Consider the following 22,297-nt stretch of genomic DNA (forward strand, 5'->3'; position numbering starts at 1 on the left):
TTATTCAGTTCACACAAAAATCCTGGTCAAACACTAAAAAGGCTAGTACTCAACAAACATGGGGTGAGCCAAGAATTTAGTAAATGAGAAAATCCATCAGATTTTAACCTTAACCCTATTGAATCGTTATGCTCACGTCTTCCTATTGCAGTATAATCTTATCAGTTAAATTGTTTTTTATTTCGCTGTCCTGACTTTACGCAGTACTTTAAGCCTGGATCTTGTTAAAAAAAGATGTCTGGTACTTAAGCATTCAGTGTGAGCTTCACTACAGCTCTCATCACTTGACGAACAGTTACACTCGAGAAGGCAATTCAGCAGTCCGCTGGAACATCAAGGTTTTAGTGTACACTTACTAGGGCATCTGGATATTGGAAGGGTGAAAAGCTGAAGTATAAGGCATGTTGTACAATGGATATAAATTCTGTCTGCAACGTTCACTTATTCCAATTAAGATGGCAAACGGTTGAGTGTGTTTCCTCTAGAACAAATATAATTGCTGTTCTTAGTCTGTTCTAATTTAGACACCTCAAGTGAACATAGCCTAGCCTATATATTTGTAATTGTTCTGTTTTGAAGCTGTATGTAGCCATGGTTATGAGTAGCACAGTACATGTTCCTCAACTTGTTTTGGGAATTTATACAACAGGTGGGTCTAATCCTGAATGCTGATTTGGTTAAAACCCCATTCCAGCCGGTGTCTATTCCACAATTTACCACCGGCTGTGACATTGAAATGTTTGACGTGCAATCCACTGTCATCAGCCCAACCAGACAATTTATAAACTTGATATCCAAGCATGTCTAAGCATGTCTAGACATGTCTAAGCATCTAGACATTATCTCCCATTTCTTTTAGACTAGCAATTGGTTTTCAATAGCGTAGATTTGTATAGACCTTGCTGCCTGTCTCTCTGGCATTTGCAACATTGTTTCAATATTGAAATTCGATCTCCAGCTGTAACATAGCAATGAACGTGTTGGGGTCGAGTCGGGATGAGACAGACAGGCACTCAGCTTTTCTCAGCCTGTCAATCATAAATCAGCATCCTTTTTATGGATCTATACAAAGAAATGTCAACAGAACAGTTAAAATGAAACAAAATGAAGCTAGTTTGCGGTCTTCCCAGCTTCAGTTTGACATGATTGTGTTATCTGTGTTGTTGGTTAGCCCCTCTGATCAACAGCATCCTGATGCGAGAGCACATTTTCTTTGTCAGCTGAAATCGTGCATCATTAGCTCATTGTTATCAATGTATCCAAATAAATGTCATTAGAAAACAGCTTAAACAAACACACAAAGCAGCTACTTTTCTGTTATTCTGGCTGCACTGTTTGGCGTGACTGTGTTAGCTGTAGTTTGCTAACTCGCGAGCAAAGGATAAGAACGTTGCCAGCTCATATGGCAATGGAACATTTCAAACGAACGACTGGGTCGCGTCAATAGATACAGAACAAAAATACTGAAGGACTTGGTTCACGTCTCTGGCAACCAAACCGATAGACAAACGACCAGCCGGCTTGGGTGGCAACCATAGATTTGTGTCGGGACTATATATTGTGGAAGGATAAAATAATATGAATAAATTAGCCAAAAAACATTTTTTGGGTCAAAATATGTAAATCATTATTTGAATAGGTTGGTAACCTGTTGTATAAAAATGATAATGCCCTCAAAACCAGTGTTTGGAGGATATACAGTGCCTCCGGAAAGTATTCAGACCTCGACTTTTTTCACATTTTGTTACGTTACAGCCTTATTCTAAAATGGAGTGAATAATGGAGTAAAAAATTCCTCCGCAATCTACACACAATACCTCATAATGACAAATTCACACATACCTTATTTGCATAAGAATTCAGACCCTTTGCTATGAGACTCAAAATTGAGCACAGATGCATCCTGTTTCCATTGATCATCCTTGAGATGTTTCTATAACCTGTGGAAATGCAATTGTTTGGACATGATATATACAGTACCAGTCAAAAGTTTTAGAACACCTACTCATTCAAGGGTTTTTCTTTATTTTTTTACTGTTTTCTACATTGTAGAATAATAATGAAGACCTCAAAACTATGAAATAACACACATGGAGTCATGTAATAACCAAAAAAGTGTTATACAAATCAAAATATATTTTATATTTGAGATTCTTCAAAGTAGCCACCTTTTGCTTTGATGACAGCTTTGCACATTCTTGGCATTCTCTCATCCAGTTTCATGTGGTAGTCACCTGGAATGCATTTCAATTAACAGGTGTGCCTTTTTTAATTTGTGGAATTTATTTCCTTCTTACTGCGTTTGAGCCAATCAGTTGTGTTGTGACAAGGTCAGGGTGGTATACAGAATATAGCCGTATTTAGTAAAAGACCAAGTCCATATTACGGCAACAACATCTCAAATAAGCAAAGCGAAACAACAGTCCATCAATAATTTAAGACATGAAGGTCAGTCAATCCGGAAAATTTCAAGAACTTTGAAAGTTTCTTCAAGTGCAGTCGCAAAAACCATCAAGTGCTATGATGAAACTGGATCTCATGAGGACCGCCACAGGAAAGAAAGACCCAGAGTTACCGCTGCTGCAGAGGATAAGTTCATTAGAGTTAACTGCACCTCAGAAATTGCAGCCCAAATAAATGCTTCACAGAATTCAAGTAACAGACACATCTCAACATCAACTGTCCAGAGGAGACTGCATGAATCAGGCTTTTATGGTCGAATTGCTGCAAAGAAACCATTACTAAAGGACACCAATAAGATGAATAGACTCGCTTGGGCCAAGAAACAGGAGCAATGGACATTAGACGGTTGGAAATCTGTCCTTTGGTCTGAGTCTTCGTGAGATGCAGAGTAGGTGAACGGATGATCTCCACATGTGTGGTTCCCACCGTGAAGCATAGAGGAGGAGGTGTGATGGTGCTTTGATGGTGACACTGTCAATATTTTTTTTTGAATTCAAGGCACACTTAACCAGCATGGCTACCACAGCATTTAGCAGTGATACGCCATCCCATCTGGTTTGCGCTTAGTGGGACTATTCAATAGGACAATGACCCCCACACACCTCCAGGTTGTGTAAGGGCTATTTGACCAAGAAGGAGCGTGATGGAGTGCTGCATCAGATGACCTGGCCTCCACTATCACCAGACCTCAACCCGATTGAGCTGGTTTGGGATGAGTCGGACCGCAGAGTGGCGGAAAGCAGTGAACAAGTGCTCAGCATATGTGGGAACTCCTTCAATACTGTTGAAAAAACATTCCAGGTGAAGCTGATTGAGAGAATGCCAAGAGTGTGCAAAGCTGTCATCAAGGCAAAGGGTGGCTACTTTGAAGAATCTACACTTTTTTTTAGTGTTATTTCATAGTTTTGATGTCTTCACTATTATTCTACAATGTAGAAAGTAGTCAAAATAAAGTAAAACCCTTTAATGAGTAGGTGTCCAAACTTTTGACTGGTACTGTATATATATATATATATATACAATGATAATTAACACCATGGGATATCTATAGCCAACACTGACTCTGCCCTCATCTAGACCTTTCTAAGCATCTCTCCCAAATACTCCTTCAGCCAGTTCCTCCCCAGTCCCCCTGGCTCTCCCAGTTACACCCTGTTACTTCACCTGACACAGCTCAAGCTCCTATGTTTCTATCAAATGACCACACACACGCTCCCCCTCACCCACTCCCTTTTCCCCCCTTTCCGCCACTGCACTAAACCTCCCGTCACGATGCAGAGCAGTAGACTGATCTCTAAACGCTGCAGATAATCTGGATTAGGCAATCACTGTTTTTAATGACTGTCGCTGACTGTCGCTGGCTGTCGTAGGTATCTGGTAGAGTTCTGCACTAAGGGCAAAGTCATTATCAACAGGGTGCGGTTGGGAGGGTGGTGAGAGGAGTTAGAGGAGCAGTGAAAGGGGTGTGTGTGTGTGTGTATGTGTGAGGTACGCAATGTAAAGTCTATTCCACAATTAGTGCAATTGACAGGCACAGAAAGACACACACTTGCTCTCATAAATGTGGACCCTACTGAACGATGAACGTCTGCAGACTGTGCTTTTGCCCTCTACTCTTCCCTTTCATAAGATGTGATGGTCTTGATTCACTGGGCAATTTAAAGATCGCTCTCCTCATTGCGGTGATGGCCACTGAACCTGAGAGTAATTTAATTGAAACCAATTTCAATGACCGTAGAACAAAGTACCTCGCGTATGACCAATTGCTCCAATAATCTGATCAATTACAGTCGTTGCAAGTACACGGGGGGGGTGTGTGTGTGTGTGTGTGTGTGTGTGCACGAGTGTCGGCGCTCCTGTCCATTCCAGTCTTCTGACACCCACCTGAGGTACCTATATCATTTCAGAGATAGCTCCAGTTGACTCACAGAATATTGGCTTCTCATCCTTCAGCCCCCATGCTCAACGTCTTTGCTAGTGAACCATGACAACTGTACAACCGCTTTTCCCGTTTGCTGTTCTCCACTTTCCCAATGGTGCAAATCTTGGAAAGGGTACCAGCAATAACGATGGGGTAGGGGGCATGTAGGGGTCAATTGAAAGGTTAAAAGGTAAATTGACAGGTCAATACTACTCACTCAGTATCAGCAATCAGTCGACAAGAGACGGCAACTACACCCAGGAACATATCCAATTGATGATATCATGCCCTTTTTCATTTGAAGCATGGAGCGACTCTCGCTCATTTGAAAAGTCATTAGTTCCTTGTTTATTTATGTATACTACCTTGTCAAATGCATGAGACTGACATTTCGGCCCTAAAGGTATTTTTAATAATAGAAAAAAAAATTACATGAAATGTTTTAATAATATGAATAAAATCATGAGATAGTAACACCTGGAATTTTTAGCTGCACATCGACACGTTTTCTGTCCGTCTTTAAGCCAAATGCTTTGACCTTTGACCTGTACTGTCTCCTCTCCCCTCCTCAGATTGCCTGTGCTGTGTTCGCTGCCCTGCTCCACTTCTTCTTCCTGGCTGCCTTCACCTGGATGTTCCTGGAGGGTGTGCAGCTCTACATTATGCTGGTGGAGGTGTTTGAGAGTGAGCACTCGCGCAAACGCTACTTCTACCTGGTGGGCTACGGCGTGCCCGCGCTCGTTGTGGCTGTGTCGGCCGCCGTCGACTACCGGAGCTACGGCACGGATCGAGTGTGAGTATTTACCAGAACTGGAACCACTGCGTTAGAACCCCATCGTTAGAACCTCGCTGTTGGAACCCTGACGTTAGAACCATGCCATGCCCACCATTAACCCATTAACTACGAAGGTCTAGATTCTAAAGCAGTGTTGCTTAAACCTCTCCGCAAGCACCATGTGTTCCTCTATTTGATATTTTCCAGTATTGGCACACCTGATTCAAAACTAATCAGCAAGCCCTTGATTAGTCAAATCTGGTGTGCTAGGGTTCGATGTGTGAAATGACAGGGGGTCCTCGGGACCTGTTTGGGAAACACTTCTAGACAAGATCTTACTTGGAGGCAAGGCTGCTGTTTGCATAGCCCATATGGTCCTGTGTGGCTCAATTGGTAGAGCATGGTACTTGCAATGCAAAGGATTGTGGGTTTGATTCCTGCAGGCACCACCCAAATGAAAAATGTACGTTTCTTTGGATAAAAGTGTCTACTAAATGGCATATATTATACTATAATAACATAACTTTTTGTATTGAATTTTTTTTTAAACAAAATAACGGCTTGTTCAAAGAAGTCATCTGTACGACCAGCACCATCTTATGATCCACAATGCCAGGCTGTTGGCCATATCTGAACTATTCAATATGGTTGTGATAGGTTCAGTAAGGTTGTTCTGGGCGTTTGTTTGTCTAACGGCTGTCGAGATGTAGTTCCATCCTGCTGTGCCATTCAGGTTTTTTTTTTTTTTTAGAGAGAAATTGTTCTTCAGTTTAAGACCAGGGCCTGTATTCATAATGTGTCTCAGAGTAGGAGTGCTGATCTAGGATACATCACTTGCTGTTTGGGGTTTTAGGCTGAGTTTCTGTATAAACACTTTGTGACATCAGCTGATGTAGAAAGGGCTACTCTGAGACGCTTTATGAATATGGGCCCAGGTGAGGGGGTTTCCTGAACGTGTGACCTGAAATAGAAACATCTTGTAGACTATAACAAGGGCACCGAGTTGTTCCTCGTCACATCAACTAGACAAGAAAAACTCCTGTCCTAACATTACATTTTATTTGCACATTTATTTAGTCAGTTTAATTCTCACATATTCACACAGCCATACTCATTCGGCTGACTCATTTTTCTGAGTAAAAACAATTTGTGGTAGTCGTTAGCCTCCAACGATATATATTTGGCATTGCTGCAATAACTAATGCTCCTCATCACCCCTTAATAATGGACCTGAGCGGTTATTCTCAATCAGAACTTCTGCTGACTTGACAAAATGTTTAACAGTGGAAAATGCAAGCTCAAACGCTAGCCATAGCCGTGTGAATGTCAAGCCATTGTGGTTAGCGTCTTTAGCATTCACATACCGAGACAGTAGTCTTCATAGGGTCTTATGTTTCCCCGCAGAAGATGCTCAAGAAATCATTTGATTTGCTCTCGCGCTTCCCTCTGAAACATGAACCAGCCTTCCTAACAATAACACAGAGACATCGTTCCTCTTTCACTAAATCTGTAGCCAAACGGAAAATAATATAAACCAGCATCAGCAACTTTGCTCATGAGATGTTTTATCATACATGTCATACTGTACATGTTCATGTGCGCTTGTACACACCACATACACACACACACCACGTACACACACACCACTTACACACCACACACCACACGCACATATACCATAAGGAGATGAACTCACTTCATATTCACAAATGACAACATTGCAACCAAAAAAGGCACGTAGCTCACATTTCACCATAAGTCCTTTACTTGGTCATTTATCTGACATTAATAATGACAGTTTGTTAAAACTTTAATGGCCACTCTATCCATTTTGCAGTAGACAAACTGCATTTAGACAACTTGGCGTACCTGGAGCCCATCATGAGAGAGAAGTCCTCACGCGTGACTTAAAGTCTCTTTAAGTTGTCTCGTCTCGGTAGCGCTTTTCTCTCCCCTCTCTACAAAGTGTCTCTTTGAGCTTAACAAATGTGTCAAGTTGCTGTGAATCAGTGTCACCGACGTGAGTACTCAACACTAGACGTTGGGAGAGGACCCAGGTTTCTATTCCCTTAGATTCTTTACCAAGAAGATTCTGAGGAGATGGCCACCAATACAGCTTCAGCCTGACACAAGCGAAAATAGATAGACTCAAAAGGCAACACAGAATCCTGACATGACTGGAGAGGACAGGAGGCAGGGAGGCTTGCTGGTTCACGCACTAAGGCAGAAATGACAGCCATTGGCTTTTAAATAAATCTGCTTTTCTGTGATCTGACGGGGTAAAAAAAAATAAAAGAACAATTGCGCTTTCAGCAGAATTTACAATGACTACTTAGGAAACCTTTGATGGTCGTGTGTTTTTACATCATCTCTTGACCAGGGGGAGAAGTATCAAGTCCCAGTAATACCAAATGAACACTCACTGGCACCCAAATTGCACCCTATTCCCTATATAGTGCACTACTTTTGACCAGGGCCCATAGGGCTCATACGGTGCCATTTGGATAGCATGCATTGTTTTCTGTCTGTATATTCTGGTTATATATATTTTGACTTTTATCAAGGCATCGGGTTGTGATCGAGCATGTTAGTGCGTGAAGTATTAGCAAAAACCCGGCCAAGGCTTTTGAGCTTTTCACTTCAAGTCTAATTACGCTACCGACACTTTATATAGTTGAAAAATTCCATTAGGGCCATGCCGTGTGAAAATGTCCATGAAATGAATGTAAGAAAAATGAATCTCTTTTCAGGATTTCTTGAACACTCACTATTGTAGTCTGGAATATGAGGTGACAAGTTCTAATTAAATCTTGAGTTGCATTGTCGGGTTTCCTCCCTGTGTTCGAGTATGGCCTTCGCTGTCCGAAGCTAAGTGCGCACTCCTCTTCACACTTCAATCTGCCTTAAAATGCTATTGAATTACGGCTAATTCGCTGCCACTTCCATTTTGCCTCTTTGTCATCCAAATGACAACAGAGTAGGAAACTGTAATTTCCGATGGCCAAAAATGGAGGTCTATCGAGCGGCGGCGGAGATTAAACTATTAATAATTTAGCCGGAAGGTCATGAATCAACTTCATTTTTGTCGATCGCCTTCCCAGTATCACCTTCATCCCACATCTGCTCCCATGCGCTCTCATATCTGGGCCCGTTTGCTTTCAATCAACCAACTAGAGTATAGTAACTTCCATGGAGAAGTCAAGCAAGCGCACGGTGTTGCATTGTTAATATGGTAATGTGACAGTGAGAGTGGTTCATTTGTTAACATGATGAGGCTGGACAGTTCATCTAAGTCTCTATGGCGCTTTTCACACTGCCGAGCTGAGGCGAGTTGTACTGAGCTGGCCTGGTAAGACATCCACTTTAGTTGCTGGAACTGTGCTCGAAAGGAAAATGTGATAAGAAAATGTATCTGAGTTAGCAAAGTATGGTTTGGGTCGGCACAATAGTGTGAAAATGGTATTAGTGTCTGTATGGTTGAAGTCCATTAAATTTGAAGTCAGTCAAATCAGGAGGTGAGTTGGGAATGGAATTAAATTAAGGGGATGGAATTCCATTAAGAAGTTCCGAATTTCCTATTATTTTCTGTGCAAACGTTGCGAAGCATCAATTGTATTTCTGTGATACTACTCTATTCCTTATATGGAATAAACCTCTAACCTAATGAACATAACAGCTGCACACAGGATCATATTAGGGAAGTAGGGTGAAGTTGACGCTGATTCTGATGTAGTTGAGCTTTTCTCCACTAACGGTTAAGGTTCGGATTGGGTACCTTAGCAGACAGTCTTATCCAGAGTGACTTACAGGAGTAATTAGGGTTGAGTGCCTTGCTCAAGGGCACATCAGCAGATTTTTCACCTGGTTGGCTCTGGGGTTCAAACCAGTGACCTTTCGGTTACTGGCCCGACACTTTTAACCGTTAGGCTACTTAGGGGAAACTTCAGCCCAGAGCCACATTAGAGTTTTGTCCTTTGATAACACTGTTGTGACCATCACAGCCAATAAGAAGTTATGACACTGAAACCACCCAAATCCTCCCTCCAAACCCTCATGTAACCCTCATGTAACGTTCATAACTCTCCTACCCCCTTGCGGGCACTGTGTTTGAAGTGCTCATTTCTCTTTGTCACTCCAGCCTCCATGTTGATGTATGTCCTGTGCATTTCTCTCTCTCATCTCGCTCTTTTCTCTCCTCTCTCTTCTCTCGTCCTTTCTCTCTCTCTTCTGTCTTGTTTCCTCCCCTCCAGGTGCTGGCTTCGACTGGACACCTACTTCATTTGGAGCTTCATAGGACCGGCAACCTTGATAATTATGGTAAGCGTCCCTACTTTCCCACTACCATACTATCTCATTAACCCTACTTAGCACCTCAGGGCACCACTTAAATGGTCCAGAGAGAGCTTAACATCCACTTTCCACCGTAATATAAGCCACTGCTGGTCAGGTGTCATGGCGGGAAATGGATGAGGATGTGAATTGTGAATTATTCCGGTTAGCCGCTTTTTCCGCACAATTGACAGAGATGTCTTTGGTGAGGAAGAGAGGAGAGACGAACACTGCTCAGTATTCAGTCTCAGAGTGATTCCGCTCCACGACAATGATTGATTTTCGCCCAGAACTTCCGCCTAGAATCATACGCTATCTATGGCTGCTACTTTGTACCTTGAGGCACAGAGATAGGGCACAGACTCAGTAACATGCACACAAGCAGACACTCTGAAACCGCATAAGCATATACTGAGGAAAAATAGGAGGTGTGTGGGGGGGTGATTCAAACGGTGGCTCAATTAGCTGAATGTCACTTCCCTAGCACGGTGTAGTACGAGTTAGCTTTCAAATTGGTGTCTTTTTGAGGGGCAATACCATCTTGAGATAGCTTTACCGCTGGTCCGCAATGACATTTTAGCTTTTAGCTGATTCATGTTTGAGGCATAATAAATGATAACAGCAACAATCCTGATGCTCCATACTACTACTTCGTTTCTCTATTGTGCTATACTTGTGGTATTTCTACCTAACCTATATGTTTAGTTTTGTTTGACATTATTTGACTCCTGACGAGAGCAGTTTGGAGAACTGCAAACAGTCTTAAATATATCAGTCCCAAATGTAGTTTGCTTCCTATGGTTAACTGCATGTTTAGTACAGTCATTTAGGACAGACTCCAGCCATTACATTGATCAGGAGCCAAATAGTTCAACTTCATTGTCAAGTACAACATGGTACTTCTATATGTGGCAGTTATACTGTAATACAGTTTTCATATCATTTTGTGCTCTACATGGCAAAGTGGGAAACCACATCTTGTTTCGACACAACATACTCAACTCAGCTGTAACAATGTCTCCCCGATTTAAAAAATATATGAAAGCATCAACAACAACACACAAACTCCATTTCAGCTGTGCTTCCCTCCTCTCTTTCATCCATCTCTTCCAGCTCAACGTAATATTCCTAGGCATCGCGCTGTACAAGATGTTCCACCACACCGCCATCCTCAAACCCGACTCGGGTTGCCTCGACAACATCAAGTAAGTCGCTCGTCCTCTCAGGCATTGAGACCTTCCAGACATGACAATAGTACATGGAAGTTAGTACATTGGTATGACAGAACAGGTTCCCGTGGCTCGGTGTGTTAGCAGGGTTTCCCAAACTATGTCCCGGGGCCCCCCCTTGGTGCACGTTTATTTTGTCCCCTAGCACTACACCACTGATTCAAATCATCAGAAATTGATGATGAGTTGGTTATTTGAATCAGCTGTGTAGACCTAGGGCAAAAAAACGACATGCGCACCCAGGGGGGGGGGGGGCGAGTTTGGGAAACCCTGTGTTAGAGCATGGTGCTGGTAACAACAGCGGTTGATTCAACATTCCGTTTTGACACTAAAACAAGAGTTTCTATTGGACATATGGAGATGGGTCCCTCCCCGCTTCGTGCCATTTGCTTCCGTTTAAGAACCATTTCGCAACAGAATCAGTGGGACGAATACACCGCTGGGTTGTGGGTTCGATCCCCGCGTGGGCCACATATACTGAACAAAAGCTGCCAAAACAACACAATTATATTGAACAATCAATGTTATGTACGTCATACTAAACCTAGACTTTGAGTTGGAAGCTGTGTTGTTACCATGTGCCGCTGCTTAGAATAACTTCTTCCGTTTTATCTGTGAACCTCTCAAAACACATCTGAAGGGTGAGAATGGCCATGCGGAGATGCAGGAAGCGCAGCCCTCCAGGTTCATAACTCATTATCACCAAAGGTTGTGTCATGGAGGGGAGGCAAGGGTTAAAACGGGACAGGTATTCCAGCAGGCGTACTTCATTATCTGAAGTGCACACTGGTCGGCGAGGGAAAAGGCCACGAGACAATCTGGTAGAATTAACCTGGCCCGTCGGCATCCGCTAACACATGGATGAATATTCATAAATGGGAGTGTGTGGGTGTGTGCATCTGGGTGTGCGCTTGTGCGTGCGCTCCCTGCTACTCAGGATATGGAACTATGAATGACATTATAAAGCCCACAGTTTACTGGCGTTGCAGTTTGAGTGACAATGAATGAATTAGTATAAATGTGTTTAATATGCTCACTGTGTTTTGTGAAAACAAATTAACCACATATTGTGATATCACCACAAAACAATCGGTCGCAATGGTGAGATTAGATAAAATGTTGAAGGTTTGGTCATTCATTTAAATTTGAATCCTTTTTGTATTTCATGTCTAGCTATGATTGTGGTACACTATATATACAAATGTATGTGGACAACCCTTAAAATAAGTGGATTCGGCTATTTAAGCCACACCCATTGCTGACCGGTGTATACAATCGAGCACACAGTCATGCAATCTCCATAGACAAACATTGGCAGCAGAGAATTGCGCTTCTGAAGAGCTCAGTGACTTTCAACGTGGCACTGTCATAGGATGCCACCTTTCCAACAAGTCAGTTTGTCAAATATCTGCCCTGCTAGAGCTGCCCCGGTCAACTGTACGTGCTGTTATTGTGAAGTGGAAACGATTAGGAGCAACAGCGGCTCAGCCGTGAAGTGGTAGGCCACACAGAAGTAAGTCCCTTCAGCAATGTTCCAACATCTTGTGGAAAGCCTTCCCAGAAAAGTGGAGGCTGTTATAGCTGCAAAGGGCGGACCAACTCCATATCAATGCCCATGATTTTGGAATGAGATGTTCGATGAGCAGGTGTCCACATACTTTTGGTCATGAAGTGTATCTGTTTGTTAAGTGATTAAATAGTAATTCAAGGTCATTTGGAACAAATTAGAGTCGGTGGTGTCTTGGAACACTACATTAGTTCACAATGACACCGTGAGGCCCTTTGCGCCTCTAGGAGCCGAAAGGAATCAGCCAAAACGATGACACAGCATTTTTTCTGGTTCACTTAGGGGTGTTAGTCCAACCAGGTGTCAGGGTAGACTTATTTTGTGGCCGGACTTAAGTAGTTTTTCTGCCTCTGTCTACCATTCCTATATCCTATTGATGGATAAAAAGCTTCTGTGTTTTCCCTGTCCGCCAGTTTGAAGACACTCTAGTAGCATCACTGTGTTTAATGGCTGTAATGCTAGGCATCATCTCCAGCCGCCTGTCACTGCTTTTGTCAAAGTGGAGTGAGACCCTGCTGGCCTAGTTCTGTCAGCGAGTACACACACACACACACACACACACACTATACACCCCGCCACACACACCCACACAGTCACTCTTTCTCACATACAGTAGACACTCTTTCTTACTCACTCACGCAGGCAGGCACACACTCACAATGCCAGCAGTGCCGAGGCTCGTTTTCCAGAGGATGTCTGCTCTGTGTATCCTGTTCTGAATAGAGAACAGAACTCCCTACTAGACAGAACAGTCTGCATCACTATCAGCAGCACTCTCTTGGATAGCATTGATAGCGGTCTGAGACGTGTTGGCACGGCAGAGTTCAAAGCCCAGAGCTGCGCAGTCTGTTGTGACATTTGTCCGTGACTCAATAACAACCGATTTTAAAATGAGGTTTGTAAATATGATTATATGTTATAATGGGCCGTGCATACTGTTGCATCTCTGTGGACTCTGATTGGAGCTAGGATGACCATGAGTTTAGCTTGGTTTTGTTTATTTGTGATTAGGGCTGTGGCGGTCATGACATTTTGTCGGCCGGTTATTGTCATGTAAAAGACTGCTGGTCTCACGGTAATTGACCGTTAATTAACATAAACACGTTTAGTATCTAGAGGCCACTTATGTAAGCCGCAGATGCCAGCCTTTGGAACGTCTACATTTTTTTTAAAGTCTAATAAATTAATTTCATGTACACCATCACAATACATCCATTATATATTTTAGTCAGGTCTAAAGAAGCATTATGATTTGAAAAAAAATGTATTTCAGAAGTGTAAAGGAGTGCGTAACTGGCTGCAGGGAAGTCAGGCACAGGAAAGCAGAAATGGGTAGCAAACGGAGCCCTTTATTGAGGCGAACAAAACACGGCACTCAGAAAACTAAACACATACGGGTTACAATAACCCGGCGCAAACCAGCCTGGAGTACACATACATTTACACATAACAATTCCACACACAGACATGGGGGGGGGAAACAGACGGTTATATGCAAGACGAGTAATGAGGGAATGCAAACCAGGTGTGCGGGAAAACAAGACAAAACAAATGGAAAATGAAAGGTGGATCGGCGATGGCTAGAAGACCGGTGACATCGACCGCCGAACGCTGCCCGAACAAGGAGAGGGACCGACCTCAGCGGAAGTCGTGACAAGAACAGAATGATTTGGACTACTGTATGTTAGTTACTGTATCTGGCTATGCGCCATGCCATAGGCTGTAGGCTTGTTCATTTACCTGACAATAAGCCCTGTGACATTATTTAATTTGATCAGATTTTATAGTAAGAAGAATATAATGGAACTTAGCGGAATAAAATAGAAAGGATATTTTTCCCATTACAGAGTGAGTGCGCATATGAAGTGGCTATGTTGAGCATAAAAGTGATCATTTGAAACAGGTCCTAAATGCTAGATTTAGAATTATTTTGCAACTTTAGTTGTGAATTATACAAACCTTAGAAATTATAACATACTGTCCATTTGGAAAGTATTTAGACCCCTTGACTTTTTCCACATTTTGTTACGTTACAGCCTTATTCTAAAATGGATTAAATAGTTTGTTTTCCCTCATCAATCTACACACAATACCCCATAATGACAAAGCAAAAACAGGTTTTAAAAAGAAAAAAAAAACTTAAGGGGTCTGAATATTTTCCGAATGCACTGTGTTGTAATTTCTAAGACATTCTAAGGTTTGTATAATTGCATAGTAATTGTATACTTCCGTGGTGTGACTATAGGCTATTGATAATTTGAGAAAGTAGCAAAAAAGCTTCTGCTCTTTTCCTTGCCTCAAATTGCACAGCTGTTCTCTTATCAAGTGATCATATTTTCACCCGTCAGGCTATTCTCAATGTAATCTTGTCTAATATCTAGAATTAGGTTCGTTTTAAAATGGCCCATTATCAAATGGGCAGGACCAAGGGGCATGGGGACAAAGACATGTCATCTGTATGCACTGGAATAATGAATGGAGGTTGCTACTGTAGCTTTCCCACCGGTCCGTTTTGTTGGCTACTGAACTTTGGCTTTATAGTGGAGGAGCATGAGCTTAATATGAACAGCTGGGAAATACATTTAAGAACACTTATTTCACTCATCCATTGTTTGAGGAGCATGTTCTCGCTGCCCCGACAGGTGATATTCAGCCCAAACTCTATATGCCATGGGCTCTCCAACCTTGTTCCTGTAGCTACCCAGTGCTTAATCTGGGAAACCAAGTGAAATCTGTTCAAGAACATCGATAGTGACATGTTTTCACAATGAACATGTTTCACTAAACTGTTGACAGCCTGTCTGCGCGCTCGAGAAAAGAATGAGAGGGCGTAGGCGATGGTAACGCATGGTGGTGAGATATTCTCTATAGCTAAAGGTAAAGTGTCACCCAATTAACTATGACAATAGAAAAAATGCCCTAAATTCAAATTCACTAGTTGTCGGCTAACTGTAATCAGCCCTGCACAATCAATGAACCAACCCCATCACCTAGGGCTGTACATTTTCTCCCAGACACATGGATATACATTTTGGAGTGTAGCATAAGGTAACCAGTGCATCCAGTATGCATAATAATACAGTCCACACTCAACGGTAATTACTCTTCATTTGTTTCATTTTGTAGTATAGGCTAGACCAATTATGTACCAAAGACATCATTAAAGTTTTGTTTTAGGATTTTTCTGACATGCCTAATATAAGGCACAATCATAATTCTTCTTATTTTGGATTTAGAAGCCTATGCATAATCTCTATGTTGTTGTTGTGAATGAATCATCACCTTAGAAAGCGCTGTTACAGCGACTCAATGGTCACATGGGATTTTACCGCGGTCATGACTCATGACTGCCGGTGTGGCGGTAACAGGGGTCACCACAACAGCCCTAGTTGTGAGTGTCATCTGTGTTAGTGCTAACACTTTTGACACAGCTTTTGATATTGCGACCTGACTTTGAACGGGTTATTGAGTTGATAGTCACCAACTGAGTGGCTTTAAATGTAACTATGGAGAAATGTAAGCACACCATTTTTTATAATTGGATGATTTGATCAGTTATTAGTAACACATTGTTTACATTTCAAAATATAGTAAGTACAGTTTTTGAACTTCCCCTAGCTATTTATCAAGGGAGATGTAATCTAAAAATACTGTGAATGAGCTATAGAGATTATTTCTTTGAGATGCCTTGTCTGTCTGTGGAGAGGATATATTTATCTGTGGAGAGTTCTCTCTATCATATGATTTGTTACACTTGCCTCTCTTGGCCAATCAGAAACCTCACCTCCGGACTCTCTGTCTCTCAGACCACAACATAACAGTCATGACCCCTTCTCTCCCAGCTCTGACGTCTGATAGACCTACCTCTAGATGTATGTACAATATCTCATTCCACATGGCGATGTCCAAAATGGCACCTGTGACAATGAAAACAAATATGACACAAAACAAATAGTCCTACTGCTATTTTAACCACGCTATTGGTTGCTTTGAATGGACTGTATCCGTTTCAAATCTTAAAGTTCTAAATAATTTAGGCTACTGCTAACAATTTAGCCTGCTACTAATAATCAAATTGTTTGATGATGAAAATAATGGTTTGTTTTTTAGTCTGATACAGTGAGCATTTTGATTTTGAAGAAGACATTCTACTGGATTGTCTTATTGAGGGACATATTTTAGGTTCAGTCCAGACTCCTGCTAGGTCATAATTTAGTAGGACATTTCTTTTTATCTTTTTCTTATATTTGGTGGTGTTCATCATTTGATGTCGCACATTAATGTTCAGATGTCATCACGATGCTTTTTTTAATGAATGTTCCATGTTTTTTTCACTCTCTCTCTCTCTCTCTCTCTCTCTCTCTCTCTCTGCACATTGACTTCATTTTACTCAGTTTCTCTTCTTTTGAATAACACCGCATGCTATGCTTTGTCTTATTGAGTTTTTGTTTTTTAACTCTTATCTTTTGTCTTTTATATTTTCTTCCTCATGTTAGCTATCGTTATTATGATGGAATTCTTATTGTGGAATGGCACTGGTAAGATGCCACATGTTTCAATAGAGGACTGTACTATTAGGGCTTACTCTGTATTGTGTTTGGTCCCCATTGCCTTTCCCGATAGACAAAGACTCTTTCCCGTGTCAATTCCTCATCCGATATGTGTTGTGAGTGCTGCGTTGGCGTAACCTGTTGTATTTAACCCCATAATAATTTGTACTCTGTAGGATTTCGCTTTGTTGTTCCTTTGACACAAATTGGATGTTGTTTTCCTCTCTTACGCAAACTTTTACCAAACTTTGTTGAACCCTCTATTTGGGAAATTGCTGAGCGTTAATGACTGCAGTCCACAAGGTGCTGAGAAACGTAGAAATGTGCACTGAAAATTGTTCACGACACGTCGCTTTTAATGACTTAAAAATCACTGTGAGTAGACGTGTACTGTATACGCTTCATGGTGAATGAAGTATCTACTTATTGAGAATTCCCCTACTATAGACCCTGAAGGAATATGCAAATTAAGATGGTATGATCGATTCGAAATGTCATTGACATTTCTTTGTACACAAACCTTTAGTTAAACCACTGGCATCCTGCTGAGTAGATAACAGCATTTCCTATTTCCTTTCAACTAGTCAATGAGACTCCTTTATGCTGAGGTGAAAGGCGACTCAATTGACCAATTGCAGTGAGCTATAATGCGATCTCAAGCCATTTGAAATGCACATCTCCTCTCAGAATTGACTAATTTATCTCTTTTCAAAAAGGAAATTGGTGCCAGTTTAATCTGGTTGTTTTGGATTGGAACACTTTGCTCCTCGATTTATTTTCATTTTTGATATTTCTACCCGACTATTAACTCAATCAGCATTTTCCCCTCGTTTTTCCGGTGAAAGAGCACAAGTGCTGTTTTTGCTGCTGTGGAACCATTCCGCGTGACGCTCGAGTGGCATCATTGCGAGGGTATTCAATGGCTCTACGGGAGCTACTTCAGCTTCGGGAAATGGGCCCAGGTCTGTAGGACTGAAAGTGCTATGGGGGTTAATTAGGAGAATTTCTCAACTTAGTAAAAAAAAAAATATATATATCATTCTAATGCAGGGATATGCACTGAACAAAAATATAAATGCAAAATGTAAAGTGTTGGTCCCATGTTTCATGAGCTGAAATAAAAGATCCCAGAAATGTTCCATATGCACAAAAAGCGTATCTCTCTCAAATTTTATCGATAGCAAATTTGAATGAACAAAAATACATTTTTTTTTTTTAAGGCACCTGTGTCCAACAGATGCACATCTATATTCCCATACACGTAAAATCCATAGATTAGGGTCTAATGTATTTATTTCAATTGACTGATTTCTTCATATGACCCGTAACTCAGTAAAATCTTTGAAATTGTTGCATGTTGATATTTTTCTTGAGAATATTATGCATTTTTGACAGGCATTTTGAAATGACACGTATACCTGTCCAAATTCTTCATATACAGTTCGTACAGTATTTTGAACATTTCCGGAGTGAGTGAGGGAGAGCAGGAGGAAATGATGGTTGTTGAGGATATCTGCTGCCTTGAACCAGATTTTTCCAAGATAGCCCTCACGGCAAAATAACTATCATCCTCAATTCTTAGTGAAAAGCAAAGGCGACCAGATACAAACCAAGGGAGATATGAAAAATAACCTCTTCATATCCTGACCTCCCTGATACTTCTATTATGTCCTTAGGCATCTCTATCAACCCCCCTCCCCCACTGCTTGTCGCCCATCCCTCTGCAATATTGCCCTAGTTCCAGGTCAATATTTCCCTCTTATTTTTTTTTCACCCTCGTTGTGTCTACCTGAGGGGGCAATCAGCTTGATGAAGTGCCTCTCCCAACAGGTCATTAAGATAGACCTGGGAATATTATGTTTAATGGTTAGCCCCAATAATTTCATAAATCATTTATTTTTGCTATCGCACCTGGCCCATTTATTACAGACGATTGAGGCGAAATGCTAGGCCCTCCCGTTTTTATTGAGGAGTGGAGACGCTTGTGAATAAGATAATTACGTTTAGCACCTGTGACTGACTCGCAAAATTCGAGTGAGTGAGAGTAAGAGGATTCTTGTTCAAGACTATTGGATTTAATCAATATAGTACTTTATTTGAGCCCTTTTTTTTAGTAATATTTCCTGTTTGTATTTGTTTGTGTGTCTGTCCCCCTCTCCTATTACTATATTGTGTCATTCAAAATCATATTATTGGAATATTTGCTTTGGAGTTTTGTTTGGTTATTGATTTCATTTTGTTTTTCATTTCTTTGTATTCTTCCTGTCAGCTATGAGGATTACGAACCTGAGATCAAGTAAGAGTAAAATGGACAGGTCATCCATTCATGACACACCATCTTCATTATCCATACATTTCATCATAACAAAGTAATGAGTAATGTTTATACCACCACATGCCTTTAGTAAATGTTTAGTGAAGCTCTCCATCAAGTCGTAGTGAAAGAATACTCACCCACACCTCTCATTTGTTCAATATTAGCTAAAATGGATACGCTTCTGGTGAAGTAATCTCAGAATGCTGAAACAAATCTCCCAGTTTGTCACGGGAGAAGTAGTCATGCACTGTGTAATTTAAGCTTTGAAAAAAGTCATTGTTTTCATCAATTAATTGATTTGAAGTGCACTGGGATTTCTGTTTATACTAGCATAATTATTCAGAGCTTTGTTATTTGTCAAGGCTTTTGGGACGGCCCTCAGGCACCACATTCAAAATACTGTGTTTACATGTGTTCATATTCATTTGTCTTCCAGTGATTATGCCATACCTGCTAGCCCCGAGGTCATACAGACTGTATCGCCTATTGTCTATGTATTAATTATACACCAAGTACTATTTTAATATTGGAGAGTTACCTTGAGTTTTCCACTGTTCCTGGTGTAGTAATAGTCTCTCTCTCCCGTTTTCTAATTTTAAAGAGTACACTATCTGATGGTCTGTCATGTAATTGATGAATAATGTGTGCAACTCTTGAAAGAAGGCGAGCGAGAGAAAAATTATAGGTGTCCCCAAGGAGCAGGCGATCACCAATGGCGAACACGATTCAATTTAATTTCACTCCTATGTCGATTTTCCGCTTCGTTTCTCTCCTCCCTCCTTCCCTTCATCTAGATTTGTACTTTTCTCTGTCTGGTGGACATTTATTTTTACCTACGTTTCTCTTCTGTTTTTTTTTTCATCTGTATGTTCACAGACCAAGATAGCAAAACGTTTTGTTTTTAAATGCCATTTTTTTGTTGTGCTTCAGTGAAGAGGTAGTCGCGATGCTACTTCCGAGTTGTGCACTGCCGACACAATGCTAAGTGGGAAGTCTGAGAACAGTCGCCGCCACTTCAGACCACCTCAGAGGCTTGGTTGACTTAGAAGTCACCTCGGTATCTCCTGTATCGAAACCAAACTAAGACCTTGTTTGTGCATTTCCACCTGTAGCTTCCTGGGACAATGACATATTTACATAGTTAGATTTTTACCATCAGCTACAGTATATGTATGCACAGGTATCTGTCAGACAAAATGCGGGCACTAGTCCACAATCATCACTGGCGATAGTTTGTGATAGTTCACATACATTTCCTTAGGAAATTACAGACTACAAAATTCGAAGGCACGTATCTTTTCGCAAGTATTCAAGTTCAGTTGTTACTTCTCTAGCAGTTCTGTGAACGTCCAGAATGTTGCCGTTGTCTTGACGTTGTCTCTTTCTGCTTCCAGATCGTGGGTGATTGGGGCCATAGCGCTGCTCTGTCTGCTGGGCCTGACATGGGCCTTCGGCCTGATGTACGTCAACGAGAGCACGGTCATCATGGCCTACCTCTTCACCATCTTCAACTCCCTGCAGGGCATGTTCATATTCATCTTCCACTGTGTCCTCCAGAAGAAGGTGCGTGTTTTACCTTGTGGTTCAGGGACTGTATTCACAAAGCGTCTCAGAGAAGGAGTGCTGATCCAGGATCAGGTCCCGCCCTGTCCATGTAATCTTATTCTTTGTGATCTAAAGGCAAAACTGATCCTAATTCAGCACTCTGACTCTGAGTAGCACTCTGACTCTGAGTAGCTTGATACATATGCCCCTGTATTAGCTTTAGTCAGCTTCTCAAACCACACATGAAATGCAAAGTGGTTAGCTCACAATTTTACATGACATGTCTTATTACCATGTAGCAAGCTAGAAAGCATTGCAGTTATTAACTACAGTATTCTCACAATATCTCAAAAAAAGTTGTTTGGTTATCTGCGTCTGAATGGGAATGTGTATGTGTGTGTGGTTCACAGGTGCGTAAAGAGTACGGAAAGTGTCTGCGTACCCACTGCTGCAGTGGCAAGAGTGTGGAGAGTTCCATTGGCTCTGGGAAGAGCTCAGCATCCCGCCCACCAGGGCGATATTCCACAGGTTCACAGGTAGGTAGCGCCTCTCCTCTCACCTCTTTCAAATGTCAATGTATTTGGTTGAGTACGAGCATATCTGATGGAGATTTTTACTTGATTCTACCTGCTGATGTTGACCGGCGAGTTAATTGTAGCCCATTTATTGTATTTACTTGGTCAATGTTAATTAATATGTTGTTAACAATACATTTATGAATAATGCAAATAGTCTACGGCACACCATCACGACGGAAGCTGGTTTCCGTCACGACGGAAGCTGGTTTCCGTCATGACGGAAGCTGGTTACGGTATCCATAATTAACCTTTTAATTACATACAGCAGCACATTGACACAACGGCTAACCGCTACGCCGAGTTTTCGCCATCAACCGCATGTGAGCGGAAGCGGTCGTAAACACGCTGTAATTTATCGGCAACTCGGAGGCTTTTAAATGAACGTGTAATTAGCAAAGTACATCGTAAACCGGTGGGCTCTGGGTGGTTAGGGAGGTAGGGTTCTCTCTCTAAATGAAAGTTGGATGTGAGACTTGGACAGAGAAAGAGACCTTTGAAATATGGACACTGATCAACCCAACTCCCACACAGCGCTGGGTTGAAATAGAATTATAGTTTTTTTCGCTCAAAGACTTAAGCTGTGCTTGATTGAGCTTGCATATCTCAATGGAACCAATGGAATAGTCCCACAAGTGCAAACCCTGCCCATGCTTTTACTGCAGGCAGGCTCGATCAAACGATTAAAGTATCTGAATACTGTAAATACTATTTGAAGGCTAGTCTGCTCCCACAAGCGTTGTACACTTAAACATGGCCTTGACTTTTACAGCAGTTAGGAGTTATGAGAGGTAGCAATAACACCAGTGAAACTTAGCAATAACAGCAACGAGAGGTAGCAATAACAGCAACGAGAGGTAGCAATAACAGTAGCAATGACTCAATTGTGATAACACTATTGTGAGGTGTGGAAGTCAAACCTTTACAAAGCCTTACAGAAAAACACAGTATCAAAGACTACAGTAATGTACCTTGTATGTCTTCAGCAACAAGAGGTCTGAATGAATGTATCATCACAGAATTGAG

The 22,297-nt window shown here is 41.5% G+C and overlaps 1 protein-coding gene across 12 annotated transcripts in view; it reads left to right on the forward strand.

Moving 5' to 3' along the window:
• The window catches only part of LOC106577626 (adhesion G protein-coupled receptor L3), a 360,961-nt gene that overhangs the window by 311,305 nt on the left and 27,359 nt on the right, over positions 1 to 22,297 (forward strand). For all 12 annotated transcript variants that reach the window (XM_082965148.1, XM_082965150.1, XM_082965143.1 and 9 more), the window contains 5 exons: positions 4,957 to 5,177; positions 9,410 to 9,476; positions 10,602 to 10,693; positions 20,546 to 20,714; positions 21,107 to 21,232. In XM_082965148.1, the coding sequence (XP_082821274.1) occupies positions 4,957 to 5,177; positions 9,410 to 9,476; positions 10,602 to 10,693; positions 20,546 to 20,714; positions 21,107 to 21,232 (675 nt within the window). The remainder of the gene's footprint in view (positions 1 to 4,956; positions 5,178 to 9,409; positions 9,477 to 10,601; positions 10,694 to 20,545; positions 20,715 to 21,106; positions 21,233 to 22,297) is intronic.

Source organism: Salmo salar, chromosome 18 (assembly GCF_965601325.2).
Source record: "Salmo salar chromosome 18, fSalSal1, whole genome shotgun sequence".
Lineage (NCBI taxonomy): Eukaryota > Metazoa > Chordata > Actinopteri > Salmoniformes > Salmonidae > Salmo > Salmo salar.